The sequence below is a fragment of the Haliotis rubra genome, unplaced genomic scaffold (genome assembly GCF_003918875.1).
Source record: "Haliotis rubra isolate DU_JTF1 unplaced genomic scaffold, ASM391887v1 Scf291, whole genome shotgun sequence".
Lineage (NCBI taxonomy): Eukaryota > Metazoa > Mollusca > Gastropoda > Lepetellida > Haliotidae > Haliotis > Haliotis rubra.
Window position 1 is genome coordinate 169,782 of NW_025766959.1, and position 23,205 is coordinate 192,986.

At 39.3% G+C, this 23,205-nt stretch overlaps 3 protein-coding genes across 3 annotated transcripts; all 3 read right to left on the reverse strand.

Moving 5' to 3' along the window:
• Positions 1-1,392: 1,392 nt before the first annotated feature.
• On the reverse strand, positions 1,393-2,577 carry LOC124281952. The gene has a single exon (XM_046717957.1). It carries the CDS (start codon positions 2,563-2,565, stop codon positions 1,468-1,470), a length of 1,098 nt encoding a protein of 365 aa, XP_046573913.1. The 5' UTR covers positions 2,566-2,577; the 3' UTR covers positions 1,393-1,467.
• Positions 2,578-10,811: 8,234 nt separating this feature from the next.
• On the reverse strand, positions 10,812-13,684 carry LOC124281958 (caveolin-1-like). The gene is made up of 2 exons (XM_046717964.1): positions 13,385-13,684; positions 10,812-11,577 (listed from the first exon to the last, which is right to left on the reverse strand). Exons 1-2 carry the CDS (start codon positions 13,439-13,441, stop codon positions 11,251-11,253), a joined length of 384 nt encoding a protein of 127 aa, XP_046573920.1. The 5' UTR covers positions 13,442-13,684; the 3' UTR covers positions 10,812-11,250.
• Positions 13,685-18,542: 4,858 nt separating this feature from the next.
• Positions 18,543-22,293, reverse strand: LOC124281957 (caveolin-3-like). The gene is made up of 2 exons (XM_046717963.1): positions 22,109-22,293; positions 18,543-19,187 (listed from the first exon to the last, which is right to left on the reverse strand). Exons 1-2 carry the CDS (start codon positions 22,163-22,165, stop codon positions 18,861-18,863), a joined length of 384 nt encoding a protein of 127 aa, XP_046573919.1. The 5' UTR covers positions 22,166-22,293; the 3' UTR covers positions 18,543-18,860.
• Between the last annotated feature and the right edge of the window lie 912 nt (positions 22,294-23,205).

The window sequence follows — 23,205 nt, forward strand, 5'->3', positions numbered from 1 at the left end:
TATCCCGGCAATGTCTGTTTGTTTGCTTGTTTGTTTGTTTGTTGTTTAAACGCTGCACTCAGCAATATCCCAGCTCTTTGGCGGCGGTCTGTAAATAACCGAGTCTGGACCAGACTATCCAGTGATCAACAGTATGATCATCGATCTACGCAACTGGGATCAGCGAGCCTGAGTACTCGATCCCGTTAGTCGCCGCTTACGACATGCAGAGGTTGCTGAAGACCAGTTCTAACAGTGTGTGTCCCCGCAATGAGAGTCTAACGCTTAGTCTCTGAATATATATAATTTTGATTGTAACAAACAAACCCATTTATATTGAAAAGGAGCCCCAGGAAGTCCAGAGATTCAGACCCTGGTCAAATCTAGACTTGCTTCATTTAGGGCTTTAGCATTGCAGGGTGGGCTAGGCTTTAGGGAAAATGATATGGTTCAGGAACTGTGAGACAGACTACAAGAATGAATGCATTCTACATGAGTGCAATATAAGTTAAGTGAATCTGATTTGGATCCCATTTCTTTGTTCCATAGCTTGACATTTCATCATGCCATGTACTGTTTCCATGCCAACAGACCTATGGCCAGCTGGAATATTGCTGGGGTGTTGAGTTTAACAACAAACAAACAAACAATAGACCTATTAGTTTTGAAGTATACATATATTTGACACCGTAAATATAAAACAATTTTGCATGTCTTACAAAGTACAAGAAATAGCTGATGATGATTTTCACTCCAATATAATCTGGTTGAAAAACTAAAATACAGAAATAAGTACAAGTGTTCCTATATCAACTGCCAGGTGTCTTTGCATGCTTTGTATTTCACTGTTCTGAAAACCTGGCAATACACACAGGAACACTTATACTTTCTTGCATTCCCTCATTCGTTCCCATCAGTATCTACTGATTGTTTCCTTCCCAGGGTTAGTGGAGCAATGGCAGAGATCATTACAATACTATCTGTGAATGTTATATATTTCATCAAACACCGTGCAATATTGATTTCTTGGTTCAAATGTTCAGGTTTATGTCTTTTCAATTCTCGATGGCAACATGTGTTACCACAGTGGCTTGCCCTATAAATCAATGTACCTGATGTCACCATAAGGTGAATATCCCCAGAGTAGAAGAGCCAATGACTGATACCAGCCATCAAATCTCCGAGTTCTGGCGGTCGGTCGTATTGTCCCCATGACTAAACTTACCCTGAAAATAAATAATGACTTCAAGAAATAATGAGTCCAGTAGCCGTGGTTGCTAAATTAGAGTTGAATTGGTCGAGCAATCTGGCCGATTCGTGGACTGTTTGAATTACCGAATGATAGCCTTTGATAATCGATAACCCTTGATATGGACCTGATAACAACCTTTACTAGTATCTCTAACACCAGGACAAATAGGAGATGTAAATACTGTGACATCGGATCCATTCATGCACAAACTTCGTGTTGAATATTAATGCTTTATTTTAGGTATGTGGATCTTTTCTTTTCTTGAACACAGTTTCGCCTACCATCAAAATTTCAGTAAGGGGATCACGTGATGTGTTGCGAAATACAAACGGGTAGACGGCATGCAAAAACTGGCATGGCAAGTTAACATAGGTGTGAGTGTTCTGTCTAATGTAACTGTCAACAAGAAAGTTATCCGAATGGCAGTCATCCGTCATATTCCCGTAAAATTCTTTGAGAATGAATTCCAGATTACGTGGAACTGGTAGAAACAAATGTTCAAAGGGTTGCCGTTGCAAAGGGAAAACTTCACTTTTCTTATACAGAAACAAAGGCATTGCTGAGGGACTTACTGACCATATATGGGAGATGTCTTCGTTAAAGAAGGAAATATCCAAATATGGAAATTGATCGGGATGGTTAGCCTGATATTCCCTGAAATAAAACGTCCACCGATTGTTCTGAAAAACGTCAATGTTGAACTGTGGTAAGACAGTCAGAGAAGAATGTAATTTCAACCAATCCGATTCGCGTACACAAACATGAGCACTTCCTGTCCAAGGAACGAATCCCTGGTGCCGATACAAACCAAGCAAGGTGTCACCAAACAGAAAGTGACGTATACCGTTGCTATGACACACGTGCTCAAACACTTCTAGAGTCTGCATAAGTGATATCCGATCCTCGATGGTCATCACTGGTTGGTAAAAATTGAAATCTTTGAGGTATTTGAAGAAAATGTCTCTGCTTTGATTTTCAGTGAAGTACATGTTTCCTTTGACAAGAACAGGAGATTTACCTTCATGAAATACAAGGTCATGAATTCGCCAGGGTGTGGAAAATCTGGACACATTCGTCAAGGACAGGCGTTCAAATTCATCCTTGTATTCAGGGCTGGTTCTGGAGACTTGTTGAACGTTGAAATTAAGATGATCAAATCGTGCTCTGATTACATGGTAGACATCTTGATTTTTCAGTATTTTATTTACCCTGTCTTTCAGTTCATTGTGTGTAGATAACCATATTGTGATTATCACAACAAACACAATCAGAATGACCGTTTTCCTCCCAAATGTTTTTGTATCAACCTCTGCATGGACGTCCATTATTCCCATCGAGTAATTCGACAACGGGATCCATGCATCACTAAAATATAATGAATACAAATGAACATACATGACGAATATACACCTAACAATACGATATATGATACGCCTTCCACGTAATCGATTAATACTTAATTCAGTATTAATTAACAAAAGTAATATTTATTCCTTAGTTTTGTAATCACCTGTCTCATACTTACCCTGGATAGCGATGCGACCTGTCGCGGAATACGTTGTTATTAGCGTGTTCAACAACAAACGCTTGTTAGCCACGTCACGTGGTACATACACAGCGGTGCAAGTTAAGGATGGCGACACGTGTTTTGACTACATTATTGCCATATGTAGAAATGTGCGTACCATGACTCCACTTAATATTCAAAACACCAAAAAACATAAATCCATTTTATAGAGACACAGTCCGGAAACAGTCCGGAAACAGTCTCAAACATGAGAAACAACGCCCTACTAAACAACTGTAGGAATCATTTGTATTGTCGAGCATTTACACATACAATTTTAGATTGATAACCGTGAAAGTTGCAGTTCTCAAAGATCACTCTGAAGGAGATCGTCTACGATTTACAATATTGTTTCATTTATTCCACTCATGTCTGTTGCTATGGTGATATTTTCATAGGAACTCGTTTTATTATGTTCACGTATAAGCCTAACCTTTGGCTACCGATACATCAACAGAATGTGCCGATTATGATTCTATAACTTGACTCATGGGCACAGTAGCTGGACGTTGTTTGTTTGCTTACCGGTATAGGACAATCACTCTCCAGGACCACATCATATAAAGAGTGGAATCGTTCTAGAATCAGATCACTCCCCAGGACCACACCATATAAAGAGTGAATTCGTTCTAGAATCAGATCACTCCCCACGACCACATCATATGAAGAGTGAATTCGTTGTCGAATCAGACCACTCCCCAGGACCATATCATATATAGAATGCATTTGTTGTAGAATCAGATCACTCCCAAGGATCATAGCATATAGAGGGTGAATTCGTTCTAGAATCAGATCGCTCCCCAGGACCATATCATTTTAGAGTGAATTCGTTCTAGAATCAGATCACTCCCCGGGACAATGTCATTTTAGAGTGAGTCAGGGATGTAGAATGAAATCAAATCCCTAAGACCATATCACTTCAGATCACTCTGAAGGAGATCGTCTACGATTTACAATATTGTTTCATTTGCTCCACCCATGTCTGTTGCAATGGTGATATTTTTATAGGATCTCGTTTTATTATGTTCACGTATAAGCATAACCTTTTGCTACCGATACGTGAATACAATGTGCCGATTGTGATTCTATAACCTGACTCATAGAGTGAATTCGTTCTGGAATCAGATCACTCCCCAGGACCATATCATTTTAGAGTGAATCAGGGATCTCGAATGAAATCAAATCCCCAGAACCATACTTCAGATCACTCCCAAGGACTGTTTGCATTTAAAATGTGTAACTCTACATCACTCCGTAATGGTTTTAAATCAATTTGTGGTGTAGATCGATTCATTTATTTGTAAAACGTAGAAGGAAGACAGATCGAGCTAACCTGTTTGGTTTATGAGTGTAAAGGTAAAGGTACTGAAATACTTCACATCAGGGCATGCATTTCCTCAGCTTTTTATCATAATTCACAAATTCAGGGCGGGCGGGAGATGGGTAACACGGAGAAAATAACGTACACACTAAATGCCAGTACACACTATTAAAGGCGCTTTCTAAATTGTTATACGAGTTGGCGGCAAAGATGCGTAGGTATATGCAACTCCAATTATTACAAATCAATGAATGTATATAAAAAAGTATGGAACTTTAATGTTTCTTTATTGCTTATTGAGGCACCAGAAGAGCGTTCAATTTATTAAGTCTTCATTTAAATGAGTCGAAATCTTTTTTAATGAGTTTATTTGAGTTTCTCTTTCACGCTGCGCGAAAATACGCGAATAACATGCTGTCAAACATAAAATATATAGTTCAATAAACTACACTAAACGCCAAAAGAAACGTTACCCTCCTACCTTTATGAATTACTGAAAAACTATCAAAGATATGTTAGAAGGTATTAGTTTACATGAAAGCTTAACAACACAGCTTTATGCAAATCACGGAAACCAATTCTCAAATACATTCATATTTAGGTGAAATGCATCGTTTTCAGAAGAGTTAACTTGTCCTATATTCGTCCATGCCAAAATATACCAATAACAGTGATTTAGATGTCCACAAGAAAGGTTGAAATAAAATTCTGATTTGAGACAAAGATAAACCATTTAAAGTCTCCATTTTCCCACTATTAAAACAAAAAGCAACTGTTGTAGAGTGTGTAAAATTGTAAAATAATTATTCCTATGATTTCAGGCTTTTAAAAACATTTTCTGCTGATTTGCATTAGTGAAAACAAGTAAAACGTGTCTTTGATATTTTGAAAAAATGTTCAGGAACATCTAAAATTATCTTTATCAACATTTTTGCTTTGCAAAGTAACATTTTTCCATTTTCTGTTGACACATAGCAATATCAATCGCCAAAACGCAGCAATATTCAAGCAGTATTTGCATACATTTCACATGTAGAATGATTCTACAGGGTATGAAGAGAGACTAGAATGCGTGATATGATACACAAGTACGAGAAAAATGCCACGATTAACAGCTGAAGAGAGAGAAAGAGCCATTGGGATGGTGCAGATGGGGTCGACATACAATGCTGTTGCCAACGCCCTCGGATGCCACCTTTTCACGGTTATAAGACTTATTCAGGGTTTCAGACGGACTAGGGTCACCGTAGACAGACCAAGAAGTGGACGTCCACGCATCACAACGCATGCTGAAGATAGGAACCTCCGTCATTAAGAAAGGAGGGTAACGTTTCTTTTGGCGTTTTGTGTATATCCGATAATGTTTAACTTGGGGTTGTATCTTCACAACACAATATAACGGTCTCAGAAGCGATGCACACTATTTCAATATCATATATGGAGATTATTATTATAGGGTATTTATATAGCGCACATATCCACGAAACTAGTACATGCTCAAGGCGCCGAGGTGATGGTATCTTCTTCAGAGATGATTACAATAATGAGGCCGTGGTCCTAAGACGCTTTCAAAATGAAGGGATGATTATGTTTCATCAAGTTAATCAACTTTTTCGTTTTCATAAGAAAACATAATGATGAAAATTGTTACTTTTAATCCTGAATTAGGTATACAGTAATGATATTTACTTCAGGCACAGCAGAACTTAAACAGGACAGGAGTGATAATCATTGTGAATCAAATATAGTTAATGTCGGACATAATAAAATATTTGAAACGTTCCTTGAAAAGAATCCATAACTTTAAAACAAACTAATCACAGGAAAACAGGTTGAATAAGAAGCATATACTTACTAGGCGTTTCTAATGTGGACAAACGCAACAAGATGACACTGAATAACTTAAATTTCAAAATGAACAAATTGTGCCTGTTACTGTTCACTGGCATGCATACAACAGACGTGGAGAGGATGCAATTAACGCTTCAGTTGGGTACCTAGTTGTATTGTGGTCCGCTGACCCTATTGAATCAATCAAATTGTACTATATTTCACGTATAGTTCAAAGGACTTTAGCATTGATATGAGTCTTTATCAATATGATGATTCAGCCTTGTGCGCGTATATTTGATATTCGACTCAATAGGTTCTGCAATTTTTCAATAGTAACGACGCCAGATGTGACTCTAGACTGAACTGTCTTTGGTTCGATACATTGTGCGTGTGTGTCGTGGACGGAGATGGTATCGATTTTGTACCAGATGATGGCGATGATTAGGTAGCGGATGGGGTCTTATATTTCTGGTTATGGGTTATAGCTTTCATTTTTACTCTTTTACTATTTGTAGCATGCTTATTGCCAGTTTAGTTTGCTGAAAATTAGTCACGTAGTTGATACTTCTAAATGTGCGTAAATGACATTATAATCTGCTTGGAAGGCATCATCGAGTATCGAGTTATTGACTTGGTAACAATATTTCCATCAAGTAACTCTTCACTTAAATGTATCAAAGTTTAGTCAAACTAAATTATTTGAGTAATGTATTTTAACGACCATACTATGAAATAATTACATATGTGGAAATACAGAAAACGCCAAACGTAAATACACGACCAAGATGCTAACACAAGGTTACAACAACAAATATGGAGTTGAAAGTAAATGAAAAAATGTTTTTAGAATGTGGCATTAATACGCTTCCAAAATTGTCTGATTTGACATAAGAAAATATAAAAATTGTTTTATTTTCTATGTATCAATTTTTCCGTATAATAATGAATACATTTTAACTTTTTAATAAAGTTTTTAATCAATATGATGAAACTTACATCAAATCCATTCATGAGTAATACAGGAAACGGTCAACCGGAATCTCGTCATAGGATAAAGGAAGTTATATACGTTTGTTTTAACTTATCAATATGACCGTTATTGTATCCGTACCCTACTGTTGAGAATCTCTCCCTACACCTTGAATCAGCATCACAACACAAGTCCTCATTGTAGACCCGCGTCAAAGGTCGATATGGCTTGCGTGACTTAAACATTTCCTTATGTTTTACAACCTTACAAATTTTGCTAAGGATGCCCCGAACCGATGCTCCGGAAATTGTGTGGGGCTGCCTTTCAGGGAACTTCTTTGCCCTGCGATCTCTTTGAGTTGCACTTTGACCATTTGATCCTCAAGGGGCGGTGGGCTAGCTTAGTGGTTAAAGCGTTCGCTCGTCACACTGAAGACTCGGGTTCGATTCCCCACATGGGTACAATGTGTGAAGCCCATTGCTGGTGTCCCCCGCCGTGATATTGCTGGAATATTGCTAAAAGCGGCTTAAAACCAAACTCATTCACTCACTCATCCAATGTTGGATTCTTAGGACAAGTGGGATACTTTAACACAGGCCGCATTTCCATCAACACCGGCAGTAGCGACGAATACGTAATCGGGGTATGTCTGACATAGTAGGGAACGTCCGAGTCCGGTAGCCACGCGGTTTCCATCAAACCCCAGTGAGACCCTGTCCCAACGCACCCTCACTCACCTCCTCTACAGTAGTAGACCCTTGATGAGTGGATAGGCTCCAACATTTACAGACCACCGCTAGGCCACATAAACAATATTCTTTTTTCTCATCACTTTTATAAAAAAATTATGAGTCGGACGGGCGGAATTTATCTTTACAATTTAATTTATTTTATGTCCACTTCTGTGGAAATTTACAGCTTTTGTGAGATAGAAAATCAAAACTTACAGGTGTCAAAATTCAAGCACATTTTGGGAAGCAAAGTTGCATTTTCTCTTGTGTAAGAAAAATCTTATGGTTGGGTCGAATTTTTCTCTTGTGTAAGAAAAATCTTATGGTTGGGTCGAATTTTTGGGTCGGGCGGTAGTGAGAAACAAGAACATTTTTATATATGGCCTTATATTGCTGAGTGCGGGGTTAAACAAGCAAGCAAGCAAACAAACAAACATAAGAGTGAGGTGACACCCGGACGACTCTCTTACCTGGATACCACCATGACACTACCATGTGGTCTTGCGGCAGTACTGTTGCGTCTCCACTGTAGTGTTGCTGTATCCTCCTTGGTATAATAAACTGGAATGAGCCACAAAATCAGTGTGTTTCCCTTTTTCTTTACACGATCAATTCACCATATGTATGTCCTATGGGTTAATGCGAATCACACCTGTCGACTGTTGATATTCACAGATTGCTTGATACAGTTCTTTGAAAAATAGGATATAGAAAATACGACTCATAAGACGCATGCATTGAAATTTGTCGATGCAAGTAAAATAAATTATTACTGCAAAGTGCAACATGTCACATTTTTCATGGAATGCACGTGCATGGCGTACATAAACATGTGAATTATACCCTCTGCTTTATAATTATAAAGGTACTGGACGTGTATTGAATAAAATGTGCAAAACACCAACAGTACCAAAATGATCTGGAAATCATATTATTGTTTTTTGTCTCTATTGGCCGCGTTATGCTTTATGTGCGTGTGTGTGTGTGCGTGTGTCTCTCGCTCTCTCTTTCTCTCACTCGCTGTTCGTGCGTGTGTCTGTGTGTGTGTACGTGCGTGCGTGCGTGCGTGCTTACGTACGCACGACGATAGCAATGTATGGACATACATGATAGGCATTGTATTGTGTGTTGTTGCGGCTCATGATCACTCAGCTGAAGCACCGCGATTCGACGTGAAGAGTTCCCTCCCTTAGACGTCCCTATCGTTTCAATGTGATGTGGAAAATACAACAAACCGATCAGAATGCGCGTGTGGATTGAGGTGCTTTGATAAAATAATTCCGAGTACTACAATCTGTTCCGACAAGATTCGATAGTTTAAGAAATCTGAAAAATAAAACAATTATCGTCTCTTTTACTTTAAAATTGAAGTGAGGTGAAGTGAAATTGTGTTTAACGTCGTACTTAAGAGTATTTCGGTCATATTACGACGTGCATTCATGCGTATATGTACAAAAAGCTGTTTGTACTAGCCCAGTTGTAAGCTGGTTTTATAGTGCTAGCTCACTGAGATATCATGCTGCAGTTAAGCATGAATACCCCACTCAGACACATCATACTGACTCCGAGCCGACCAGTCCTTGTTGTACCCATTAATGCCGAGAGCCAGGAAGGGACCAACAAGTTCCATATTTTAACGTCTTGTGGTATGACGCGGCTGGGGATCGAACCGGTGACCATCCGCTCTAACTACTACCTTGAATTGAAGTTGTTAATTGGAATAAGCTATGCCTTTTGCCCTGATCCAGGCTTATCACATAGACCTTGTATCAAATATAGAATAGTGTTCCAGGGTTTATTTACATTTCAAGAATCAAGTTAAGTCGACGCCCTGGTGTATTAGCAAACCGTGCAGCGATATCCAGCCAAATGTGTCTAACCATGCGTAACATGCTGAACTGCTGATAATATTTTAAGAGTACTTGACTAACTGAAAACTGCTAAAACTAGAGGATTTGCATATGTTTTACTCTTAGTGTATCACATCATATGTATAAATCATATCTAAAAAGGCAGTGCATTGCACACACATCCATGAAGGATGAAGGGTTAGAATTGGTCAGTAACCCATGCTTGCGTAAAAGGCGACGAAATGGATCTGTACTCATGATGTCAGCCACTGGATTCGGTTATTAAGCACAAAGGAACATTTTGTGTTCTGCGTTTGCCTCTGTGTCAGTCAGTAGTGTATTCCTTGGTTCAATGTCATCAAACAGACAAACTAAGTGGTAATGTAAACAACGCAAAACTTCACATGATGACAACAATAATGTTAGTATCCTTACTTTTAGGTATTGACATTTCGAATGAGTGAGTGAGTGAGTTTAGTTATACGCAGTTTATAGCAATGTTCCAGCAACGTCACGGCGGGGGACACCAGAAATGGGCTTCACGCATTGTACCCATGTGGGGAATGGAACCAGGCAACCAGGTTGACGAGCGAACGCTTTAAATAAGGTAGGCTACCCCATCGCCCCACTGACATGTTGACAACTATTGGCGGTCATCATGACAAATCGTAGTTCTGGTAACATCAAATGACTAGCCCGTAGCCTACTATGTGTGTTTAGGTGACTGTTATGTGTCAGTCTCTCAGTATTAATCGCGGAGATTGTCAATGGAAGCACAATACTGAAATGCTGGCGGGAAATACAGTGCTCTGTATCTGGCTTGTACTGATGTCAACGTCACGGATGAACCTTTTCAGTTATCTACTTACCAAGAGCAGATACCTTTTTTTAAATTAAAAAGTCATCCATCCAGCACTACTTAGGATTGAGTCAATCAATTCGTGCACCTTCCCTTCCGTGGCTATTGCTGCTGCCACCTATTTGACTCAGTGTTGAAACCTTTTGCCACTGTCAGCCTTACGCTTCAATATAACGTATCAATCATTCATTGCTTTTAGGTGGTGGTTTTTCACTGGAACATCTTCCCTTGTCAACATTTCATTGCTTTCATATGCTATTGCTGAATAAGGTCAGCTGAAGGCCGGTTTTGATTCACTACATGTGTGCAAAGTGTGAAGCCCATTTCTTGTGTCCGAAACCTTACTGATGGAATAAGAGTTAAAGCGGCGTAAAACCACAGTCATGCACACTCTCACTCACGCAGTCACTGATATAACCTCCAAGTGTAGTGTAACCATAAACACGTTATTGTATAAAAGACTTTTATTGATCACAGAAATGCGGAAAATACAAATATGTACAACATAATACTTTGTTGTTCTAATGCAATCTGTCCAGATCTGTACACGGACACACGAACAGGAACACACGAGTTATGTCCCTTATTTTCTCGATAGGAGAAATTGTAGAAATATTTCCAGATGAGTTCCAAGTTCCAAGTTCCAGACGAGTTCCAAGACAAAATGGATACAATCCCTGGTTTAAAAGGTTAAGGAAAGAACCGAAAGATTACTTTTGACGAATGTATATCCATTTGCACTGCAAATCCGCACGACGCTGCTTAATGCCAGTAAATCGACGAGCAGGCACTATAAATGGTCCTGTGGGAGGGTAGATGAGAACACAACACATTCCCAAGATGAAGGAAAGTCCTGTAAGAATCTTGGGAGGAAAAATTGTCCCTGTATTATTGTTTGACTTGAATCCTACTGAAGAAGGCACCACAGGACTCACAGAACGGTGTCAGGCAGCAGTTGAGGCAGATTGTGTACACCTTCCTGAACATAATGCAGTCGATCTCGCAAGCTCTGATCTGGGGTGTGTACTGCCAGATGTGAGCACAGGCAAGCATGGCGTATTGCCAACCATAGCACAGACCGTAGATAGGACCACACAGGGTCATCAGCATGTAGCAGCATTTGAAGGCGCAGTTGAAGCATGTGTTGGTAAACTTCCAGCAACAGTCAAGACTGTGGGCACCTTCGGGCTCAGCCAAGATGTCCTCAAACTGGACCTGTAACAAGCCAAAATGGATCTGACTTTGTGTACAAAACTGACCTTAACTAAGTATCAGATATTCATTTCACTACTGGTCTTTGACGGTCTCATGAGTAAATAAGGAATTCTGCATTTCAATTGTTTATTACATGCAACTCTCATAAAGCTCGTTTCACAAATCTTAATCTATAATTCTATAAACGTTCGTATGACAAACCATAGCATATATACACCTCTAACCTTCATATGATGTATCGTGGCAGAGATACTCCATATATGACAGATACATATTTGTAGATATATTCTCGAGCCTTCGTACTACTTATCATAACAGATCCAGACCCGTCGTATGACATGCATTTGCAGATCTATTCCATAAACCTTCCTGGCCAAATCTATGTCTGTGTTTGTGTGGGTGTTGGCGGGGGTAGGATGGTCGGGGTAGGATGATGGGTAGTATGGAGAAGTGCATATTTTTAGACGTTCAGGTTATTGAGTTTGGGACTGTTGCGTGCGTGTAATCTCGTACAGCACTTCAAGACATACACATGCTTCATGAGAAGTGGAAGAGATGATGTAGGAAAAACTACATTCCATTTCAGCACATAGATTATCAGTTACACCAATTCCATCCCCAACCCGTATTGCTATCAATGGGAATGATTGAAGGCTGCGCGCAGTGAGTGTTTGCTCCTTAGATAAATAAGTCACCCTTACTCAGTGTTATGCACACACTTAGGGAATAAGAACACATTGCACGCTGCTTCTTAGAGATGATGCGAAAATCGATATACTGACTGACTGAGTTTGGTTTTACGCCGCTTTTAGCAATATTCCAGCAACATCACGGCGGGGGACACCAGAAATGGGCTTCACACATTGTACCCATGGGGATTCGAACCCGGGTCTTCGGCGTGACGAGCAAACGCTTTCACCACTAGGCTACCCCACCGCCCCAAAAATCGATATAAGCCTATATTATTCGATAAATGCCATTTTCCAAAACATGGCGTCCTGTAACATACATTTGTTCCTCTTTCTTCAGCCTGTTATACCACAAACTGAATATGAATGGCTTCGATTGTCTTAATAAGTTCCAGTAAATACAAAATAATGAACAACATAAATTAATCAATCTATAAATGAATGTAAACCAAATTAAAGAAACATAGATTTACACTGTCGGCATCACTGCATGAAACTCAAAATAACAGAATTATGTGTGACCTTACAGTGTTCTGCAGGAGTAATTGAAAGGTCGATTTCCTATAACGAATTAACGATATTTGGCCAAAGCCTTCGGTTGTTTAGTTTATGACCATGGGAACAATGCGTGTGAGTGTCGGTTGCTCGGTGATTGTTGTCATGCATCAGGAATCGCGTCGTCACTTGCAAACACATCATAACAGCAACACCACCAGATGGTCTTCGGGTGTGGGAACAGAGAATGATCGATGATTTTTCCCCATTTTCAAGAGATGAGAAAGATGCAGATTAAATTTTGTTTTGAATATTTATTAATTCAACAATGACACTTTCTTCACTTATTTTTCAACAGAATTTGATACATTCAAAAACCACAATGAACATTCATTGTAAATTTATATTCCCAATCGAAAACCTTTTCTCTGAAGTTTGATGCAAAGGAAACAATGTGTTCTTCCATGTGTTCTTTATATCTTTTTATCGTGGCGATTTTCTCATCATCTGAATTTGTATTCTGCCAGTAACCGATTATGTTAGGACTATCATTATTACCACCACTCCTCGATTATGAAGTCAAAGTTTTAATTTTCAACTGAAGATAATGTGTTTTTTCTTACCTTTAAATGGTCATTGATGTTATTTGGATCCCGGTTGTCCATATCAATCTCGGCCATTCTTGCACAAATACCAGGCTAAATTGGCGCAGCGAGTTTCGATGCTGGTCAAGATGCTCTTTCAGACAATGTGGCGGTTAGTCTCTCTGTCCTTTATTAAGTATATGTTTACATAGTAACAGGGTTGTTTTCCCGCTTGGATATGCTGTTTCAAAGCAGGAAACTCGTCATAGGGTTATAATTCCATCGATCGTTTGGATACCAACCGGTGCACGTGCGTACAAAACGAAACGGTTTTCTATTGGACGGATGGAACCATGTGATTTGTTTTAGGCGAAAACGTCAGATCCACAGAGTAAGACCAACATACACAAGTGACTTCATTGTGTCGCCTTCCTCTGCATTGCCATGTTTGTTAGTGTACCCTTGACGACCATGTAACGATTTCTTACTCTGGCACAAATCATTCACTGTCACCACTGTAGTGCTGTTTAAGTGAATAGGAGACACTGAATCTACGGTGGCTTTGAATACACGGTGTAGAGTCCAAGTTGTCAGTTTCGATACCAAAGCACATATGCCTTTAAGAAAAGGGCTGGCTGTGGTGCAGTTGAACGTGAAGAGAGAGGATGATTTCTATGACTGTTCCCCCGAGTGGGTATCAGACGTGAGGTCATCAAGTACATACGACGTGTCAGTTAAGCTGACGTTAATGTACTTGATGTGTGGATGAGCTCGCTGCGCCAGATGCATGTGTGCATGTCTTACTAAGCCAGACATAAGTAAACCAAGCCAGGTTTGTGTAGGAGATGCATAATGCTTTGCCCACCTCAAACAGCAGCAGTGTTTCCGATTCTCTACATATCGCTGTTGCTTTCACATCTAACCCGATTTTAGGTACCTAAATATGGTTGTATAGTATTTTCTGCAGGTATCTGGTCTGGAGTAAGCCAGTAACTGGGTAAATTACCGTGAGTAAAGAAATGACCAACGACCAACCATTTGGATAGGTACATTCAAAACCCGTTAACCCCGAAGGTAACGTTTCAATCTGAATTGTCCAATTAAACGGAATTGTCCAAATTGTCCAATATACTGCCTTATAATTACCTTACATATTGACCTTACCTTACAGAATGGTTTCCTACTTGGCGAGATCGGCTCTATCGAAGTTTTACTGTTGACGATAAACTAGACTAAAAGTACCTTTTACTACCAGATTTTCAATCGTTGTATCGGTCTTACATTTCTGCCTGTAAGGGATGGTATAAGTCCTGGTGAGGTACAGTGTAGGTAGCAATGGTACCGTGGTCCCGAATAAGATGGCCTGTCTTTCGTTGCTAGCCTTCTGTAACCTGCTGTTTATTTGTTACTCTTTCTCTCACTTCTTTTAAGCACATCCGTGATATACTGCAACTGATTGTATAGCTGCCCTTTGTCGACAGGATATTTCTAATTTGTACAAAGGTACTAGCGTACGTTAAAATACGTCTAAAACAAATCTTGAAATTTAACTCATTCACACAAACTTAACGTTCATGGATCATGAATTCTCATTGCTGTCCAATTTCCGATGTGTATAACAATATATATATCCACCAGCGTTATCACAGAGGAATATGTCCAGTGGTTGTTCAAATGTGTATCGATCATCATGCGGAACAATATTAATGGTCTATCTTGACATGGGTGGACAGTAACAAATGGTGAATCCACTGCTGACTACCACATTAACCGATATAACAATAATAATAATATGGATTTCTTATATTGCGCTAAACTCTAAACCAAAGTGTGCTCAAAGCGCCAACAATCTGAATATTATGACCTGGGATAACCCAAGCTGCCTGTGAGGCGCGAGAAAGTTAATAGTCACATAACTTATCCCACCTGGTACCCATTTTTTTCTGCTGGGTGGACATCTGATTTGCCGTGGTCTAAACCTAATATCTCATAATGACAAAACAAGTTATTATTTCATGAAGGTATTAGAACTGTACACCATGTTTATTGTCATTATTACATATAGATTCTGTTGTAAATACTGTTAGTTGATCACAGTCATGATGAGCGTGAGTCAGCCTGGTTCCCTGGGTCCGTTGCGCCTGCGCTACGCTCCGACACTGACCCAGGCAACCACTGCCGAATGGCGGCCTTCGCTGCAGAGAGACGCGCCATACATTTACTACAGGAAAATCCGAGAACGGGTGGTTAGAATTTTTCATAGCATTTTCATCGATACTATGGGAAAATAAACGTCACCAGAACAACGGCCATCGTTACTTTCAGTGTACAAACACGTTATTTAAGCAGTTTCGAGACACGAAAATCGTCGTTACATTGGCGATATGTAAACAATGACACACACCCTATTTTCATCACCGACATGTGCTTTGATATTTCGTGTCAGCTCGCTATTGCCACGAAATCGTACATATAAAACATGAATCTGAACGACCACATTGATTGAATAAAGTTAGCATCTTTATTTTAGCAAATTTGATGACTAAAATATCGCCGATTATGTCCCGTGTCTTCCATCGTTTCAGGGTTGGTTAGGTAGATATATTTTTCGATCGCCTTGTGAAATTACAAGGTAAAGTGTTTAGGATGGATGATGTTAATGACAGGGTTTGTCATTCTGATATTTAGCCTCTACAAAACAACATGAAACAGTTAACAAATATACCAATATCATTCAGAAATGTTTATGATTATATTAAACATGGTGAATCAAATGATCTATATACAAAAATACACACACATATAGAGCTCAAAACAATGAGTTAGGGTTTTTTTTAAATCAATATTGTAAACTTTTTTGGACTAAAGCACTAACTACTCTTGGTGAACAGAGTAAAAAGGCTGTTATGGCATTGCACAGATGTCAAAAGAAAGTTGAAAATAAACCATGTCAAGATTAATTATGATATTTAATGTTATGATTGTTCCTATAGTGTGTAATGGTGCAGAAGTATAGGGGACCTCATATTGTAAAAATATTGAAGACGTACAGCATAAAATGTGTAAACGGTTTTTCAAAACAGCAAACAATGCTATGGTTTGGGGAGAATGTGGCAGAACCCCTGTCCAACTTTTACACACCACAAGCCCTATAAGGTATTGGTGCAGGCTACTGTATTTGGATGAACGCAAACTGCCTTGCAAATGCCGTACCACATGGCCTCCTAATACTAAAAATATTCTGTTTAGACTCATTCATATTTAGAATATTCTGATTTGAATATGTGCGGTTGGCACAAGATGTGAAGATCACTTGACAACCTACAACAATCAGGGTGTAGCTCTATCAACAGTTTATCAGTGTATTTTAAATCACTGTTAAACGTTGAAATGAATTTTACACTCCCTATCCCTGTAACCTAAGACCACACAAATGCCCCATACACTGAATGACTGTAAATATTGTATATTAAGGGGAAGATCTTTTGTTGAAGATGAGCTTCATATGCATGTATTGATTGTATGTGAGCATTATTCAGCCATAGGGGCGGTGGGGTAGCCCAGTGGTTACAGCGTTCGCTCGTCACACCGAAGACCCGGGTTCGATTCCCCATATGGGTACAATGTGTGAAGCCCATTTCTAGTGTCCCCCGCCATGATATTGGTGGAATATTGATAAAAGCGGCGTAAAACCATACATACTCACTCACTACTCAGCCATAAGAATTATGTATGTGTCTTAAACAATTATATATATAAAGTCTGTAACACACTGTAACATTTTTTATCGGATCGATGATCATGCTGTTGATCTCTGGATTGCCTGGTCCAGACTGGAATAGAACCGAGTGCAGCCTTAAACAACAAACCAACCAACATCTTTTATCGAAATTCTTTCATCTGAAATCTTCGACAGACAGACAAGACAACTTTGATGTTGTGTATAACTCATGTGTATATTTATATTAAACAGCTAAGGGAATTGTAATAGAATGGCTTCATTGGCATGCGTGTTTCATGCAATCAAAGATAGTCTGTATTAAACTGTCTGTTTATTGGGATTTTAATACCAACAGGTTTCAAAACTGAATGTACCCCATTCCCCACCCCTCTCCAACCCCAGATATCGCTACAGTGTTTTTTTTTGTAACATGAAATGGACATATTATGAAATATTAATAGCTGTTTTTTACTAAACATGTCTTTAACAAACATGAGCCCCACCTGGAAGTGTTGTGTATCAGTGTGTTTTAGTCAATGCGCACGTTCCTTTTTATGAGTGGGCTCTTTCAAAACAAGCTAAAACACACACAGTTATGAATATTTCATAATGTGTCCGTTTTCCTATTATGTACAAAACTGTACCTATATATGGGGTGGGGAATGTTACATATAATGGTCCGATGTGTAATCGATTTCCCAGTAGAATCACGCAGATGTTGCCATACTATGACTATTGTTAAACTTTTTAAGATCAATGCCTATTGCATCACCGTGATCAGCCCAATGTTATATTGAAATGATTTATTCCAAATGAATACAAATAATAAATAGGCCATATTCTTCTATCATTATTTCATTTTTGAAAGCACATACATTGTTAAAAAAAACATTGTTGAATGAATCATGTATGTGTTTTAAATATATTAGAAATAATTATTATTAATTATATAATGTGGTAACAACCATTTTCTGGTTACTATTACTGGGCGTTCAGTTTATTTCCAACACACAAAACAGGAGAAATGGGGGCCAAATCATCGAATTACACGTGATCACATTTGCTAAAATAAAGATGCTAACTATATTCAATCAATGTGGTCGTTCAGATTCATGTTTTATATGTACGATTTCGTGGCAATAGCGAGCTGACACGAAATATCAAAGCACATGTCGGTGATGAAAATAGGGTGTGTGTCATTGTTTACATATCGCCAATGTAACGACGATTTTCGTGTCTCGAAACTGCTTAAATAACGTGTTTGTACACTGAAAGTAACGATGGCCGTTGTTCTGGTGACGTTTATTTTCCCATAGTATCGATGAAAATGCTATGAAAAAATTCTAACCACCCGTTCTCGGATTTTCCTATAGTAAATGTATGGCGCGTCTCCCTGCAGTGAAGGCCGCCATTCGGCAGTGGTTGCCTGGGTCAGTGTCGGAGCGTAGCGCAGGCGCAACGGACCCAGGGAACCAGGCTGAGCGTGAGTGTCAAGGCCTGTCGTGTATTTTTACACTGCGTTGTGTAGACGCAAAGATAACATACAAAAATCATGGAACTTGATTTTCAGCAGCATTCCACCAAAATGGAAAATTAAGTGTGACAGTAAGTAAACCATTTCGAAGAATTAATGTTTCAGCAAAGTCAGTGTATCCCGTGGCATTTTCCTCTTTTACCTAAATGTGTGAATATAGTAAGTGGTTCCTTTAAGTCTTTTACAAATTACATGGTAAAAGATGAACCTACAAAAGTATTCCAGCATTAGAGTGTTAGGACAGTTGCACACATTTCGTGTTATTGTTTGACTTGAATCCTGCTAAAGAAGGCACCACAAGACTCGCAACATGGCGTCAGGCAGCAGTTGAGGCAGAGACTGTACACTTTCCTCATCATGACGCAGTTGATCGCGCAGGCTCTGATCTGGGGGGTGTATTCCCAGATGTGAGCACAGGCAAGCATGGCGAACTGCCAACCATAGCACAAGCCGTAAATAGGTCCACACAGGGTCATCAGCATGTAGCAGCATTTGAAGGCACAGTTGAAGCATGTGTTGGTGCACTTCCAGCAACAGTCAATGCTGTGGGCACCTTCGGGTTCAGCCAAGACATCCTCAAACTGGACCTGTCAGATGTAAAGCAGTTTAGTTTGAAAATAGGCCGAGATTAGAACTGGAGAAAAGCTCGCGGTTTGTGTTCCATAATATTGCAATACATGCAACACTTCAACTAGTTCTAATACACACACAAAATCACATATCAAAGAGTTAAATGGTTATATCGCTATGCCCATGGCAGCAGCTGTGTGACTTGAAAATCTGACTCTTAAACTACATGCAGTATGAGTTTTACTTAATAGACATGTGAATAGTTCCAATCAGGTCAATCAAACAGGAAATGGTGCGAATACTATTTTTTATTTGAAAGGATAAACAGAGTTGTGTAAGTTAAAAATACTTATAAAGTAATCTGTGCCAAGTGAAAGTTAGCAATAGTCCAGCTATATGGCGGCGGTATGTAAATAATCGAGTCTGCACCAGAAAATCCAGGGACTAACAGTAAGATGCATCGATCTACGCAACTGGGATACCAAGTCGTCGAACCTGAACCCGATCCCGTTTGTCGCCTCTTACGACAAGCATGGGTTACTGAAGATTAATTCTAACCCGGATCTTCATGGGTTTTGAATTTGGCTGTATATCAGAACCAAAGCTATGGGGAGGCATTCTTTGACATTCAATTTGTGTAATGGATATGAATATAAAACGCCAGTTCAAAAGAATAATAAGTTTTGACTTCCTCAGAAACCCCAAAGAGCTGTTAAATCATATGAATGGACACTTGAAAGTCAGTGATGACACTAGCTCATAAACACATATACAAATGTAAATATTTCAATGTTTTGAATTAAGTGAGGCGTATACTGACCTAAAATATGTAATGACTTGGTCACGTCGTTGTTATCCTACAGATATGACAATATAAACATAGAATCCCTTGACAATCTGCACAGCAGTCCTGGAAGACGTAGCTAACTGATGCTTTTGTTAACAATCATGTTCTGCAATATACGTTTGTTGATTTGTTTGTTGTTTAACGCCACACACAGCAATATTCCACATATAAGGCGGCGGTCTGTAAATAATCGAGTCTGGAGCAGACAATCCAGTGATCAACAGTGTGAGCATCGGTCTACGCAATTGGGATACGATGACATGTGTCAACCAAGACAGCAAGCCAGACCACTCGTTCCAAATAGTACCCTCTCACGACAAGCATGGGTTCCTGAAGACCAATTCTACCCCGGGTATTCACGGGTTGTCTGTATTAACGTTTGCTGTGTACTAGGTTGACTTGCCAGAGAGGAGACACCCGATTAAAATGATAATCCCATGTCTTGAACTACTGAACGTGGAGATATTAGTACCAAAGTCTCTGAACGTGTAGTATTTATTGATTGTACACATTGTTTTCAAAACGATTGAGAATTCAGATGATTGACAAATACAGCCGGGCATATTGTTTGACCTTAATATTTGGTTCAGTGTTGATGTGATAATCCCCAAGGTAATTCGGCCAAGGAGTTTAACTTAAGTTTCATTTATGTGAATGATCTAATATTATCATCATTAACAATCAAATAGCGAGTTCCCTTCCACTGATTTACCCACCTGAGCTTGAATATAGCAACCTCCTCATGTTTAGAGTTAAGCATAAAGATTCAGAGGGACAAAAAAACTCTTAACGTGGCTGTATGACAAAAAGGGATTATTCAAACTTTCCAGTTGTCAACTCATCCCTCATATCGATCAATATTCCACCAACTCCAGCCTTTGGTGTTTACATTTCACTACTTATGAGGTACAGTCGAGCATGCTCTATCTACCAGGATTTCAAAGAGCGTCATACGATTCATGTTGATCGATCAAGTTCACAAACCTCAAGGCTTCAGTGGAGCTTTCAAAATGGTTTAATGTGGAGGAGATTACAAACGTTGATGCCAAACCCTATTTTGACATTACGATTTTTTTTCAGGTGAACAATTGATCAGCCTTAGCATAATTTTATGAAGAGTGCCCCCAGCGGAGCAGGAAAGGTTCAACTTCAACACCTGGGTATCATCACCACTCATAGTGATTCATGTTCTGTCATCCTAAACATTTTGATGTCAATCACTGAATTGTCAGGTCGATATTCTATTTTTACAGACCACAATCGCAACGCTGTAATGACGCTGAGTGTTAGGTTACACATAGAAACAAACAAACACGCAAACAAACAAACACACGCTCATAATATAGCGTGCATTTAACCGAGATTTGTTATGGATGTGGCTTTTATAGATTTAAACGAACCGATGACACAACTTTCATTGTTCCAATGACTACTAGGGCTTGTGACATACTTAGTGTTTGGTAGTCATGTAAACAACAAAATTGTTGTGCATGTCGGAACCATCAAGTGTGAAGAGTTAATAGCACCCATCAATAGTCAGCCGGAACACAAAAACGGCGAACCATGCACGCTTTGATTGCTGTCAAAATTACGACTTGATCGTATTGATACCATGCCATCTTCACAGGCTTCCTACTTGTATGTACGATTAGAATCTCAAAAGGAATCATTTGTGTCATTTATTGGTATCAGTTGTAAGTGAGCTAAAGCTATTCCTTTATTTATCCGAGGTTATCATATCTACTTGTCCATTACAAGATCTTCACAACCCGTGAAGATCCGGGTTAGAATTTTTCTTCATTAACCCTTGCTTGTCGTAAGAGGCGACTAACGGTTAACATATGTTATTGTATCACAAATGCGTAGATCGATGCTCACGCTGTTGATCACTTGATTGTCTGGTCCAGACTCGATTGTTTACAGAATGCCGCCATATAGCTGGAATATTACTGAGCGCGGCGTAAAACTAAACTCACTCAATACAAGATCTTCACATTTTCATGTGTGATGGCTAGTCTTCACGGTTGTTGGTGTTTTGTTCTTTCCATATTCATTTGTTATTAAAATGCAATAAAATGTAGTATAACTCACCTTCAAATGGTCGTTGATGTTGTTGGGATCTCGGTTTTGCAGATCAATCTCACCCATTTTGGCAGCTGAAATCTTAACGTAAAGATCGATACTCCGGAGCTTCTTGTCCCGACACTGTCAACCAGCCTTTGCACATCAGAAGCCGCAGTGGTTGTATCACATGATGGGTATGTTTACGTTTACGGAGTTATCTAATCGTACACTTCCCTAGAAACAGGACAGTTTTTATTGATTGATCGTTGATACCTCTTTGCTATTTGTCAGATGCAGTCACGTGACACGCTTGCCTGGGGACATTATTTGTAAACGTACATGTATAGGTATGTTATATATATATATAGGGAGGGGCGGGAGATAGAGATCTGTCGTTGTAGTCAATGTTAATTGGCTTCACTTATTGTCTGCAACGTGACGATTCACTTCACTTGCCTTTCACAAAAATTATAATTGCTTTCAGTTTCTCGTCCACTGAGTTTTGATGTTAAGCTTCAAATTAAACCTACTATGTATGCATGACTTAACCACGTTGATGGATTGGATACGACGGGTGCCATGCACACTGGAAGGTATGCTGTTTGTAGACATGGCCCAGAACACTTTTATATGTTGATATATTATTATAATCAGCTATTTGTACAACAGTTAAGCACAGGAATTGTGACATAGAGTGGCAGAGCCGTCAATGGTGTTTATTACAGAGTTTTAATAATTCAGTGACAGAAGAGCGCTTGTAGAATGGATTTCGTTATGGATGGATAATTAATTTGACTATTATTACTGACTCACCTGTTAACAAAGGTATACATCAGCTTAATACTAGTTTGTATAAGGTTGCTTCACTGTTGCAATGCGGAATGGTTATCGATCTGTTGTATTGGGTATATAATGGGATTGAAAATTAGTCTCAGTTGAATTAGATTTTAGTTGTCGCTGCCACTTGACAAAGATCTGAGGACATCCGAGTACAGGTCACGCCATAACGACTTTTCATTCGGCCTATCAGACCGTCGCGAAAGTGGAGTACGATTGTGTGTTCTGAGCAGATCAGCACTTAGCATTCCGAACATTTACGGGGTTATACGACTGATTCCGAATGT